Raw genomic sequence first — 12,871 nt, forward strand, 5'->3', positions numbered from 1 at the left:
TACGCTCGAACGTTTCGAAAAAGGTTGCCGGTCGTTTCTCGGATACTTTAGCTCTCGGGCACACGTAGTACTGGCTGCGTTATTCGTTTCGACGCGACGGACGAAAATCTTTCATCGTATGACGCATTTAGTGGCAAGATTGATTGTCCTGCATTATTAAACCCGGTCTCTCGTCCGGCAGGCCAATAACTGTCGTGCGAAGGTCATCTGTTTCGCTCGTTCGTTGTCCGCTCCAACGTTTTATTAAAGTCGCCAATTTTTCGCGCGCAGCTGCTCCTTTCCGTGATTCGATTCGCGCTGTACAGGTCATCGTCGCGTTTCACCGGGGTATCAATCCCCGTTTCGGCCTCGATTCAATAAACCGAAGGCGAATGAACAAACCGAGCCAACAGGTGAGCGAGTACGCGCTTGCACCTTTCGTTGTCTATAATTCCGAGAAGCACGGTAACGATAGCGAATCGATTTTACCAACAATTCTGCGAACGGAACGCGTTGCAAAGGATCCTCCGTTGTTTCTCGTTCTCGTCTTTGACGGTTATTTCGGTCGCCACCGATTCGGCACGGTCGAACGATCACGATCTCTAAAAAGAAGAGTCTCGTTCCAGGTTGTAGGAGTTTTCCGCGTAGCCGGTGGCCAAACAATCAAAGAATCGTATAGGGGTATTATCGGCGGAAAGGGCGTCGTTACGGCTTACAAATTGCGAACGCGCATCGAGTCTGCGGCCACGGTCTAACGAACGGTGCCTCAACGTTCGACGCTAAGCCCCGGCTTAGCGGATCCTCCGCCGCGATACGACGCACCTTTACCGTTATGCTAACCGACGCGATGAGCTACTTTGCATTAATCGTTTTCGACAAGTTATCCCGTGCACCGACCGTTTACCCTTGGCTGCGTTGCTCGCTACTCGAAAACACCGCGGCCCGTTCATCGCTCTCGGATTTATTTCGCTCTTTGGATCAAGCTCGAAGAACGAAAACAACGTACGGTGGTCGGTCGGTGGCTGTTCGAAAGATCGCAACCCCCAAAGATCGAGCGATGCCTACTCTATTGGAAGAACCGAATCTTGGAATATCGTCCGTGCGAGCAGCTGGACGGATCTCGTAAGATAATCAATGGGAAGACGCGTGGCAATTGCTACTCTTGGCTCGGTTCCACGGGACTCGACGAACAACGGGCGAGCGCGGAACATCCTTTGTACAATTATAGTTTCCGCGCGATGGGATCCGGGCGGAAATATGGACGCGGAAGAGTTGGCGATGCGAGGGAGAAAGTGGGCGAAACGAGACGGGAAAGGGAAGCCGGCCGGTCTAGGGACTGGGAGTGGGTAGTGGGTAGTGGGTAGTGGGTAGTGGGTAGATAATAGCCGGGATAGAATTGTTCCAGAAGCCAATCCATCCCGGTATGTTATCGGACGGTGGAGCAAGTACCCTTGCGCTCCATTCCCTTCTTCTGGAAATGCACGTCTCTCCGCTGGAATGGCTTTATCCGTGGGCTACTCCGAAACGTACGAAACGAACGGTACACGATTCGCGGCGAATCGTTCGGTGACGCAACGCTGGCTTTTATTTAAAACGAACCGACTACTCGATGCAATTTCGTCGCGTCATCGGATATACCGGAGAAAAGTGTAAACATCAATTATCGACGATCATTCGACGGACGAATTATTCGACTGTTCGCGGTGTACGTTACCGGCTCGCGTAACGTCACGATACGCGACTTGGCGTTAACTTTACATCGGAAAATTAATCCTACCGGCTGGCGTTGTTTTCTCTCTCTTCTCCCGATCGAGCCATCACACACACACACACACACACACACACACACACACACACACACACACACACACACACACACACACGTACGTACGTACACGTATATAATAAATCCGAACGAGCCGGAGAAACAAAAGCGATGAAATTTCAGCCAGGGTACGCTTCCTCTCGTAGTGTCGCGATTCGGTCGCGATTCGGTCGCGATTCGGTCGCGATTCGGCCCCGAGTCTGCGACATCGCGCGAGGCACCGGTAACGGGAAACACAGCGAGAGAAAAAAGTTTTGTTCCGAGCAATCTCGTTGGTCGAAACTTTAACAATCTTTCGCGAGACGCGGTTCCTTCGAAAGTTTTCATTTTTTCGTCAGAATACGAGCAAAGGCGGAAAACAATTTTCAACAAATTTCACCCTGAATTTCGGAATCGAATCGTTTTTAACGAATCTCCGCCGGTCGCAATTTTATCCGCGGAAGCCGCGACAAATATTATTTTTACACCCTCTAGGTACGGTTATCGATCGTCGAGTACGAGTCGCCCATCGGTCACGTTGCATTTTTAATAACCGTGTCATCGGGTATTCCAGCGGTTTAACATTCGAACGACCAGAACGGTTTTGTCGGAAAAACGACAAACGCGCTAATGCAGCCGGTTTTTATCGTTGTAACAGCGAATGGAACGCCAGGTCGCTTTTTACGGTGCAACGTACACTTTTTAACGCGCGGACAGCTTTGAGAAAATTGCACGTTATACCATAACGAAACACGTGGAGAGCTGCGATTTCACCGCTATACGGGAACACGTTCGGAAAGTTTTAATTGTAACTACTACACCGAAAATTCGGCGGAGGATCGATTGAACTAGTCGCGAGCGATGGAAGCGCATAATTACTCTTTAATTGTGTACGTATAAATGGCGACTAGTGTCGTTTCGAAATATTTTCGTCTCGCGTTTCGGAATCGTCCAACGAAGCGAACGAACGAATCGTCGATATCGACAACGACAAGGTTCGAGGTTCGATGTTCGAGTTGCGAAACGACTCTGGCAAAAACAAAACTGTGCTTTTATTTTGCGCAGAGTTCGGGCGTCTCGAGACGAAAAGATCGGTCGGTTGGACGGTCCGTCGGCGGCATACCCGTCATAAATTATGCATTACAGTCGGTATTAAAAGTGGCGTGGCTTCGATTAAAAATTCGCTCCTAACTGGTTCACCGCAATGCGGCGCATCCCTAAAGTCCCTAAAGTACGAGTCGCTTCGGTATTGTATCGGTGTCGCTATTTTCGTAGCGCGTCGTCGTTATCCAAGCGCGAAAAACAATTCCGTCGGTTCCTCGCTCTCTTTGTAAACCGGCCCCCGGGACGAAAGCTCTCGAAATACAGGTTCGCGGACGTCCCTCCCCCCCCCCCTTAATCACCGTGTAAAAGTTGTTGCTGAAAATTCGACGAACAAAAGTTTGCCCGCGAAAACGGCTACAAAACCGTAGTTACGGCACTAATTTCGCCGCGGTATAATTGCGAGAAGGCCGCCGCCGCCGCTTCTGCTACTGCCACCGCCGCCGCTTCTACTACTGCCATCGCCGCCGCCGCCACCGCCGCCACCGCCGCCACCGCCGCCGTAATCCTTTCAGGCCTGGGACAAACGGTTCTCCGTCGTGCTGTCAGACGGCGAGTACCATTCGCGGAGGGTGATACATAGCGTGGGCAGCGACGACGCGGATGAACGCGAGAGAGGCCTGCCAGAGAAAATGGTCTAGAAAGGACATCGCAATTAAACATTTTGTTCCCGTTCACCCGGTACGACCGCGAGCACTTGACCCACATTCCGAGTATAACGACCTGCACTTTCCCTCTCCGACCTTTTTGCAATTATGCGGTCGTAATTTATCAGTGGAAAATGTCAAGCGGCCGGGTCGACGGACGCCTGGAATAGATAATGTTATCTCCTTACGCTTTTCACGGAATCCGTGGGAAACTTTGAATGCGCTCTTGCGCTTTTCATCGCGCGGAAACAGTGCACAAGTACGCGTGGACTAATTGGGCTTGCGAGTCGCGCAGCTACGCAATTCCACGATCGGAGAAAAGCCGTTGGTTGGCTCGAAACCAGCGAGTCTCGAGTCGAAAGTTGGAACAATCGACGGTTGAAAATTTCGAAAAATCAAAGTTTCCCCGAGTTCCCTCGAAAGCCACTGCGAAACGATCGTTTCGTAATCGTGCACGTTTCCTTTTACGTTTTCATCGTCGCGAGTCCCCGCAACGACTAATATCGGTTCCGAACGAGAGCTCCGGGTTGGAGCTCGGGGAACGCCGAAATCGATCCAACGAACCGAACCACGCTCCTTCGAAGAATAATTATCGACGCGAGTGAATCGCGGACGCCTCGAGCACCCGTGCACCGGGTCCGTGCTTCGAGTTCGAAGAAACGGATCGACGACCGCGTAATTTTAATTCGGTGGGTAAATCGACGCTGCGAGGTATTAATTAAAGGTGCGAACGATCGGTGGATCGTTAGCAGGTGGAACGGAATTCGCGCGGGATTTTCCGCTGGCCGGACCCAAAGAGGAAGAAATCCGTCTTGGAAATAGTTTGGAAACGTCGAGCATACTTCGCGCAGCATCCCGCGACGACGATATTGCATTTCCAATCTTCGACGAGGCTGAAAAGCCGGAATTAGAGCGCAGCCGCGCATCGAGACGCCGCTTCCTGCTCGACCTTCTCCTCGTCTCGAGCATCCGCGATCGGTGATAACCGCGCCGGAGATCCCCTGCCAGACTCGCGGCCATTCGAAAAAGAGCTATCTCGGGGTCCCGGAATATCGATTCCTGGCCGACGGGAAGCTAACGACGAATTCGTGCGGTGAATTTCGTTCGTTTTTAATTTTCCACCTACTTTGCGAAACCAAAGCCGAAGCCAAAGCCGAAGCCAAAGCCGAAGCCGAAGCCGAAACCGAACCCGATCCGAAAACGAGCACGAAACAACAACTACGAACAAAGACAGAAATTTTTAACCAATTATCGAGGCCCCGTCGATTCGAGAATCGGTCGACGAAGTAGAGTTTGCAAATTTCAAACCCTATCTCCGATCGAGTACCTCGGAAATATCGAGGCGTTCGTCGCGGAGGAAGTAAATTTACTCCCTCGCGTTCAACGGGCCCGTCCTCGGAGCTAAATTTACGTACCTCGCGATACGATTCCCGGCGCCCTTTTCTCGGGCTTGTCAACTACCTCGAATCGAAATTAAAGAAATACCGCCCGCTGGAAAATCGCGACTCGCGAACGACAGCGTACGTACGCGTGCAGCGAGCAGCGAGCAACGAGTAATCTGGAACAGAACGATCGTTTTCACAGTTACCACTGCCGATCGTTCTCCGGATACGGTTAACGTTTGACCACGACCGCGTCTCCGCGTCTCCGCGTCTCCGAGTTCCGCGAATGCTTTCGCGATAGCGACGATGAATGGTACGCGGCCGGGGTGTTATTTAAATTTTTATCGCGTTCGGCAATAAGATAGGGAACGAGGATAAAACGCGGAGAATGTTTCGTATCGAACGAGACGCACAGGGATCGAAGCGGTGAAACGGAAGCATATTTCGCGAGATTGTCCGATGAAGAATAGACACACGGCGAGCAACGATAATTTCTCGTCTAGCGGTATTCCGCTTTATTCGCGACTATCGACGTTTCCAAATTTACGCGAGTAACCGATCCAACGAACGTGGACGTTTCGAGCGGCCGGACCGAAAGGTACGATGCGTCGTTTCCTGGCAGAGTTTAAGAATAGAGACCGCCGAAATCGGTCTTTTAAAAGTGGGCCAACGGAACATCCGTCATCGTTCTCGTCTCCTCTAAGAGTACGGTCCCGCGAATAGACGAATTCCGCTCCCAAAGTCGCATATTTCTCTTTTCGGGGAAGCATTGGAATGCCATTAAACGGGCCGCGAGAAGCCGCGAGAAGCCGCGAGAAGCCTGCCGTTCTCCTCGAATCCGGTTTGCAAAGACGTCCCTCGGCTCGGTAGACGCGTTTCGAATGCCGCCTGCGAGTAACTATTTCATTAGGTATGCACGTATGCGTCATCGTTGGAGACGCGGTGCCCAAGGAACGATTAAAAGGGCTATTCCGTAACGCAGCGGTGGGTATAAATTTCGAAATCTTTGCGACGCCCGATCAGAATTCTTAACGCTCACCCGCGGACTCGAGCTGCGCGCTCGAACGCTCCGATATCCATTTACGATTCGAGTAACCGGCCGTATCACGGTGTTTGCTCGCTCTCGCGTTACGTGCGCTCCGCGTCACATGGCTGTCGCGGATCCCCCATTTCCCAGGTGTATCGACACACGTGTTCACGCACGTGAGGAGAAACGATAACAGCGTGAACCACGTGGCCGCCCCTAAATTGGCCACTTTACTTATGGTACAGAGAACGCGTATCGTCCGCTTAATCGGTCGTGCATTCGATCGAAAGACCGAACCCCGAAGACGAATTCCGATCTGAACGCGACTGTTGCGGTCTCGGTCGCCAATTAGCCCCTATAGTCGCGGGGCTAACCGTTTTAACAATTTTCATCCAGTTTTTTTCGTTTTCGTAGGAACGGCGAGAAGAGAGTATCTCTGATAAGACGTATTACTCGGAGAACCTCTCCTTCGATGGCTCATCGAAAATCGAGTACGATCGGTACAACGGGAGCCCCCGACACTTCCTTGCGCGTTACTTATGGAGACAAATTTAACGGGAAATTGTATTCTTCTTTTATTCGTTCAAAGGATCCCGGCTACATTTTCCTCCGCTTTCCTCCAATCTATCGATTCGTTTCGCTAAAAAGACACGCGCTCGTTAGCGCTCGTGCCGACTTTCAATCGGCGAAAGAACGATCGCGGTACGTGTCCAACGTAGAGGAAACTTTGCCGAATGTTTCTTCTATCCACCCTCGCCTCGTTCGCTTCGGTTTCGCCTCTCGTACGACTTGGTTCGCATTGCATCGACAGGCGACGGGATCGGACCTACAATTTTTACGAAAATACGTTTAGAAAGTGGCTCGGGCTTTCGTCGACCATCTTGGCGTACATCGAGCCTCGAAGGGAGCGCGTACGAACGAGACGATCGATGTTTTCGATCGGAAGGAATTTTAATCGCGACAACGGTAACGTAATTCCTCCCGTAGCGTCGCTTTCCTTGAAGCTACCCATCAAATTCTCCCGCGGACCAGCCGGAGACTCTTTTCTCTTTCGGAAGGCTCTTGGCATTTTTCACCGCGCGACCGGAACCGCAACTTTTATTTTTAGACGGCGGTACAAATGCCCGGTCACCGACGAATCGATCTACCGATGGTAGACCGTTGCCCGATCGTGTGTTTTCACGGCGCGCGGTGACGCCCAGAGGAATTCAAGGGCACGCGCGCATCGCACCCTTGAACGCCAGCACACTTCTCCTATCGCGCGGAAGCCGTTTCTCGTTGTTAAGCGTGTTAAAAGGCCCGGCCAGAGGGGTTTGCGAGAAGAAAAGTTGGATCGGATAGGGAGGAGGTAAGCACGGCTGGGTGTACGCCGCGGTCCGCGGTCCGCGGTCCGCGATCCAAGTAACGGGTTAGGTCGCTCGTGTGACGCCACTAATGTACATTTAATGTCTTAACTTTGAACGCGGCCGGTCTCGCCGTGAGATAACATCTTAAATACGGTTTTTGCATTCGCGCGGGCAACGGGGCTACCTCTTTAGCCGGCACGTCACCGAGCCGAGGGGAAAATAACGAAAGAAACTTCTCGAAGCGCGACGATTGCGCCTATGCGCCTAGTGGACTCCAAAGTCGACCGAACGAACACTCGCCAGCCAGGTAAAGGTACCCTTTTCGAAGGATTTCCTCGTTTCCTTCCCTCCTTTCCCCCGGCTGGCTGTTGTTTCGCTTTCCCCCTGACACAAAGGCCGCATCGAGAGTGTACGATCTCCCTGTCGACCAGGGGAATAACCAAAAGTTTTTCCATTCGCCGCAACGACGCGACGGAAAGAAAGACGCAAGCACGCCGCCCGTCGCCCGCCGCCCACTACCCACTACCCACTACCCATTACCCACTACCCACTACCCACTACCGCTTCCGCTTCGTACACGGAATTTCCTTTCCTTGTACTTTTTCTCGACCGCGACGATACTAGGCGCGATCGAGCGAAACGCACACACGCACGCTGGCCCTCGATCACGGGACTCGACGATGCGGGTGCAACGATACACACACGGAATCGTTCGTAATTATATCGATCAACGATCTTCGATACTTGGAGGAAACACTAACCCGCATTCGTTCTCTCGTGGTTTGCAACTTTTCCGGAAATCGCGCAAGTAGTAAACCTGGCAGAGCAAAATAACTCGCGATTGTAACTTGCACGGTGGAGCGGAGACGTTTCGACTTCCACCGTAGTAAGAATCGACGATCGTCGAATAAACTCTGGATGGATTTCGGTTCGTTCGAGCAATTATCCAAACGACGACGGCTCTTTTTTAGTCGTTCTGCTCGGCGTTCTCCTATACATTCGTACGCGTATACATATGTATGTAGGTATGCGGTGCTCGAAGAGAAAGAAACTGCAAAAGGATAGAGAGGGAGAGAGAGAGAGAGAGAGAGAGAGAGAGAGAGAGAGAGATATCCTTCGTTTGTACTTGGTGAAATTCATGAACTTCCGCATTCTCGCCGGTGAACAATTCAGTATCCCGGGAAAATACAAATTGCGGACGAAAATCTTGTTTCTGGCTCGTGCGAGCGTGCTTCCCCTTTATAAAAGGATGCCCTGACAAATGGGGGAAAATAAAGGAACGAAGTAAGGAACATTCCATATTTCCTGACTCATCTTACACACAGAGACTCCGGATTCTTTTTACGAGCAGAGGAATTCACTTAGGGACACGTCAAGGGACATGAATTCACTTTTGCGACACGACGAGCTGTATTTACCACGAAACAGCAGACCGCCCCGTTCGTTTCAAAGATTTCTCGGTGTCCCTGTTGGCGTAAAATAATAACGAAGGGACGGTTCGCGAACGGTAACTTTGTTCCCGTTCCTTTCCATACATTTTCGCTATTAAACGAGTCGCGAGGTGTCTCGGACGCTATTGTCGCGCACAATGCGAGCGTCGGTGGGGTAATGCGACGATTACGGTAATTCCCGTTTTCGAGCGACCATTTTTACACTGGATTGGTAATGTTTCCACGATGCGAATGGACGATACATCGTCCGCAACGAGACGGGATCGTCGGGATTTAGATTTTCGCGCTCGAAAGTAAATCGTATCGGCTCGGTATTGACGCGCGTCCGTGCTATAGATCGCGCGAATGTTCCTAATCGCGACGCGAGGAAAGACCGCGTCGAAATTGGAGCTCGTCCTCCGGATCGACGTCCGGTGATTTGGAAAAACTGCGAGAGATCGTGAATCTATTCGGATTCTACGGTCGAACGAAGACGTCCGCGATTCCGTTCCGCGCGGCATTTCGCAGGTGAACCGATACGAAGCGAATATTGGAAAAGCAAACAGTGCGGTGTATCGTCGAATTCAGGAATGCTTTATTCTGGTACATTCGCTCTCGATTCGACATTCACGAACGACGCGGCGTGCACAATCTGTGGGTTTTATATCCGTGTTCAGACCGTGTCTTCCTATTATATGCGCCGAGATTTTCTGTTTGAACTACCGGTCCCGTGAAACAAGTTCCCGGCCCTCTACCTACCTTTTCAAATAAGGTGAAACAACTTTGCCGAAGCTACCAATCGATCGGAACTTTTACGAAATTCGATCAACCAATTACGTCGTGTTCTACCGAATTTTCCAATTACTCGGATCAACGACGTTACGCGCATCGAAAATCATTTACACCGGTTAGCGACCACGTATAACGATCGTCGGAAGCAACGAATACCGTTTAACTTTTAGCGAGCTGGTTTCGTTGCGCGCTATCAGTCGCGAAACAATTTCTCGGCTAAATAGTCATGGCGGAGTCGACCAGAGAACGACAACTGCCACGCGATCTGCGTTCGTGGGAACGGTGACAGCCGATAAGTCGACGTTCACCGTAGGTCGCGAGACCCGTTATCGTCCCGAGTCCCTTCGTAATACGAACTTCGTATGCATAGCCGGGTAACACGTTGATTGGTTGGCACGTAAAGTCTGCGGGCCCGATGCACCCGATGCGCCCGATGCGCCCGATCCACCCGGTGTCTACTTGTCTGCCTACCTGCCTGCCAGTCTAATTGTCTCTTGGACTTATCGATGGATATCCCATACGCGTTGCGTTAACGCGCGTTTAAATTAGCAACCATTCCAGAGATTACGACAGACGACCGAGAGGTACCTCGATGCGAGCTAATTTAAACTCTAAAATGAGAAAACAGAAGAGACGGTATTGTCGTTTCTCTATCGTTGTTCATCGTTCGTTTTACCAGCGACCAAGAGGGCCGGAGTTATCGAAAATCTGATCCGGATAAATTGCAACAGCGTATCGCGCGCATTTTCTCGTTATCGAATTGTTGCCACCGTTCGCTCGTCAACGTTTCTTCGATGAAAAAGAGATCTCGTACACGTACCGTATGTACGAAAGATATTCGTTTCAAGGTGGTCGCGATTGCGTTGAATCGTTTAAAACTTGGGCAATGGCCAGTAAAGCGGACCAAAGTTTACCTCGCGCGGCTTTCGTGTACGTACATACGTACGTATATATTTATATATATATATATATATATATATATATATATATATATATATATGTATAGAGAGAGAGAGAGAGAGAGAGAGCAAGTCAGGTAAGAGTACTTGGGCGCTACTTTCTTATTTAGCGGTAATTACGAGTTCCCAGCGCTCGGGGTTGGTCGTCTTCGCGATCTTAAGACCTCCCGCATCGGCTTTTCTTCATTGAACGACCCGGGACCGACATCGCGGGAAGATATTGCACGTTCAATGGAGAATCGATTAACGCCACCGACGCCGGCGACAAACGATAAGACGAATTCCTTCTTCTGAGCGAAGGCAATGCGTAGACGAGCGGTAGACTCGTCGGTGTGTGTTTTACGCGAGAAAAATGCAGAGTCTCGACGCGGCAATTAGCAGCGAATCGTGAGCGTCAACTTGCAAGTTAGATGCGCGATAGATGCAAGATAAACTTTTCAATTTCTCACATCGTTGTATCAATTTCCTCGAATCTTTTTCCGCCTTTCGAAACGCGTTCGTTTAAACACGTATCTACGTACGTAGTTGGCGCGCTCCGTTTACCTCCAGCCACTAAATTTCACAGAGATGAAATTTTTCAGCGCCGTGAATCTAATCGAGATACAATGCTAATTTACTCGATGTGATCCAACATTATTTTCCCCGGTGGGTGCGGCCGATTATTTACCCGGCATTTCGTGGACGGTCCACGTTTCCTTTATAATCGCGCGAATTCCATTAGCAACGACCGGTATAGATTCAACGCGTATTACGCGCGATACTTTTTCCTTTCGTGCGATCGTTTCGCCGTCGGTTCGTTTTTCTTCGACGAATTAATCGATTAACAGAGACTCGTTGCAAACTTACCTTGGCACATGATAGTGATGACGTGGAATATGCCGATGGTCAAGTACGGCCTTCTTCTCTGATTGTCCGTCATTTTATTGCCGTTCCACGAAGTCTCGTACCTCGAAGCTTATCTGCAACAATATTGTACGAAAAGTTGAAGATCACTTTCGATCGACGACGACGACGACGGCGATGACGACGACGACGACGACGACGACGACGACGACGACGACGACGACGACGACGACGGCGACGATGACGAATACAATACCAACCGAATCGAATCGTGTGTACACCGTATTCTTCGTCGATTTCCAGGCCTTTCCGAGGCTACGGAAAATACATAGGAAAATACGAGCAACCGCTGATCGATGCGTTTCGATGAAAGGGATCGCTGGCAATTAATAAGTAAACCTACCTATCATTAGGGGCGCCATGTAAGAGTACACAAGGTACGTGACAGGTATATGTAAATACAGATCCATCTAGTTTAGGACACGAATCCGAATGCATATTGCGACGTGCCGTATCGTTGGTTCCTCGATACGTCGGGAATCCATAGGGCCGTGAAATCATTAACGCATGGCTAAGTCGGTGTAATAGAGGGATCCTGTAATTAACGAACGCCCAATGTTAATCAGGTTTATTGGGCTGTAACGTACGTACAACCACTCGAGAAGATATAGATGGTATTCGAGTGCAGTGAACGTCTACGGTGTCGGGTAGGCTGGAAACTAGAGTCCGAGATCGGTCAATGAACGAGGTAAAAGAAAAAAAAGAAAAAAAGGAAGAAAAAGAGAAAGGAACGATTTGAAGATGGTTCGCGGCGAGAATTGAAAAGAACGCGGTTCGAAATGCGATTCGAGCTCTCGTTGCGCGATATCTCCGCGAGCTCTCGGTTTAATCCCGGCCCCGCCACCGGACACCTCTTTCTCGTCTATAAATTGGCAGCATCGGGTTATCGCGCGTTTCCCTCGTTTCGTTCGATGGTAACTTTAACGGAACGCTAATAAACGATAAGAAACAGATGGAGGCACACGCTCTTAACGTACGAATAAATGTATCATACATTAAAGTACGTGCGTATGTGCATTGTTTAAATTCGATTAATCGAGAAAATCGTGATACGTATCGAAAGGGAGTTTTCAAATGAAATTCCATCGCGCAGTCTTTTGCCGACGCGAAACGTTTTCCTGTGAGGCAGAAGAGACTCGATATTTCCAGCCAACGATTATAATAACCTCGCCCGAATCGATCGTGTCGTTCGTTTCGAGTACTCGTATATAGTATATCGTTAATCACAGATTGTACGCGATGCCTTTACTTTTGAAAATCCTCGATAGGGGATGCGACAGCGAACTATACCCGATGAAAGTTCAGTTCGCCTCGGGAACGGTCTTAGGACGGTCACGTTGATAATCCGACAGCGCGACCGTACTAAAGTGCCAGACTCGAACCGATCGATAACTTTCGGCAAGATTTTTATTCCGTTGGTACGCTCGGTGCTTCGAACGGTTTAACGTTCTTCCGAATCGGTTTCTCCTTTTCCCTTTTTTTTTCCTTTTTCTTCTTTTTT

The 12,871-nt window shown here is 50.1% G+C and overlaps 2 protein-coding genes across 3 annotated transcripts in view; one reads left to right on the plus strand and one right to left on the minus strand.

The window, feature by feature from the left end:
• Positions 1-12,871, minus strand: part of LOC143152486 (lachesin) — a 114,253-nt gene that overhangs the window by 93,520 nt on the left and 7,862 nt on the right. The window contains exon 3 of the mRNA XM_076322691.1: positions 11,314-11,426. Within this exon, the coding sequence (XP_076178806.1) occupies positions 11,314-11,386 (73 nt within the window). The 5' untranslated portion in view covers positions 11,387-11,426. The remainder of the gene's footprint in view (positions 1-11,313; positions 11,427-12,871) is intronic.
• LOC143152484 (UDP-glucosyltransferase 2) overlaps positions 1-12,871 on the plus strand; it is a 62,509-nt gene that overhangs the window by 19,347 nt on the left and 30,291 nt on the right. The window lies entirely within an intron of this gene.

The sequence above is a fragment of the Ptiloglossa arizonensis genome, chromosome 10 (assembly GCF_051014685.1).
Source record: "Ptiloglossa arizonensis isolate GNS036 chromosome 10, iyPtiAriz1_principal, whole genome shotgun sequence".
NCBI classification, from domain to species: Eukaryota; Metazoa; Arthropoda; class Insecta; order Hymenoptera; family Colletidae; genus Ptiloglossa; species Ptiloglossa arizonensis.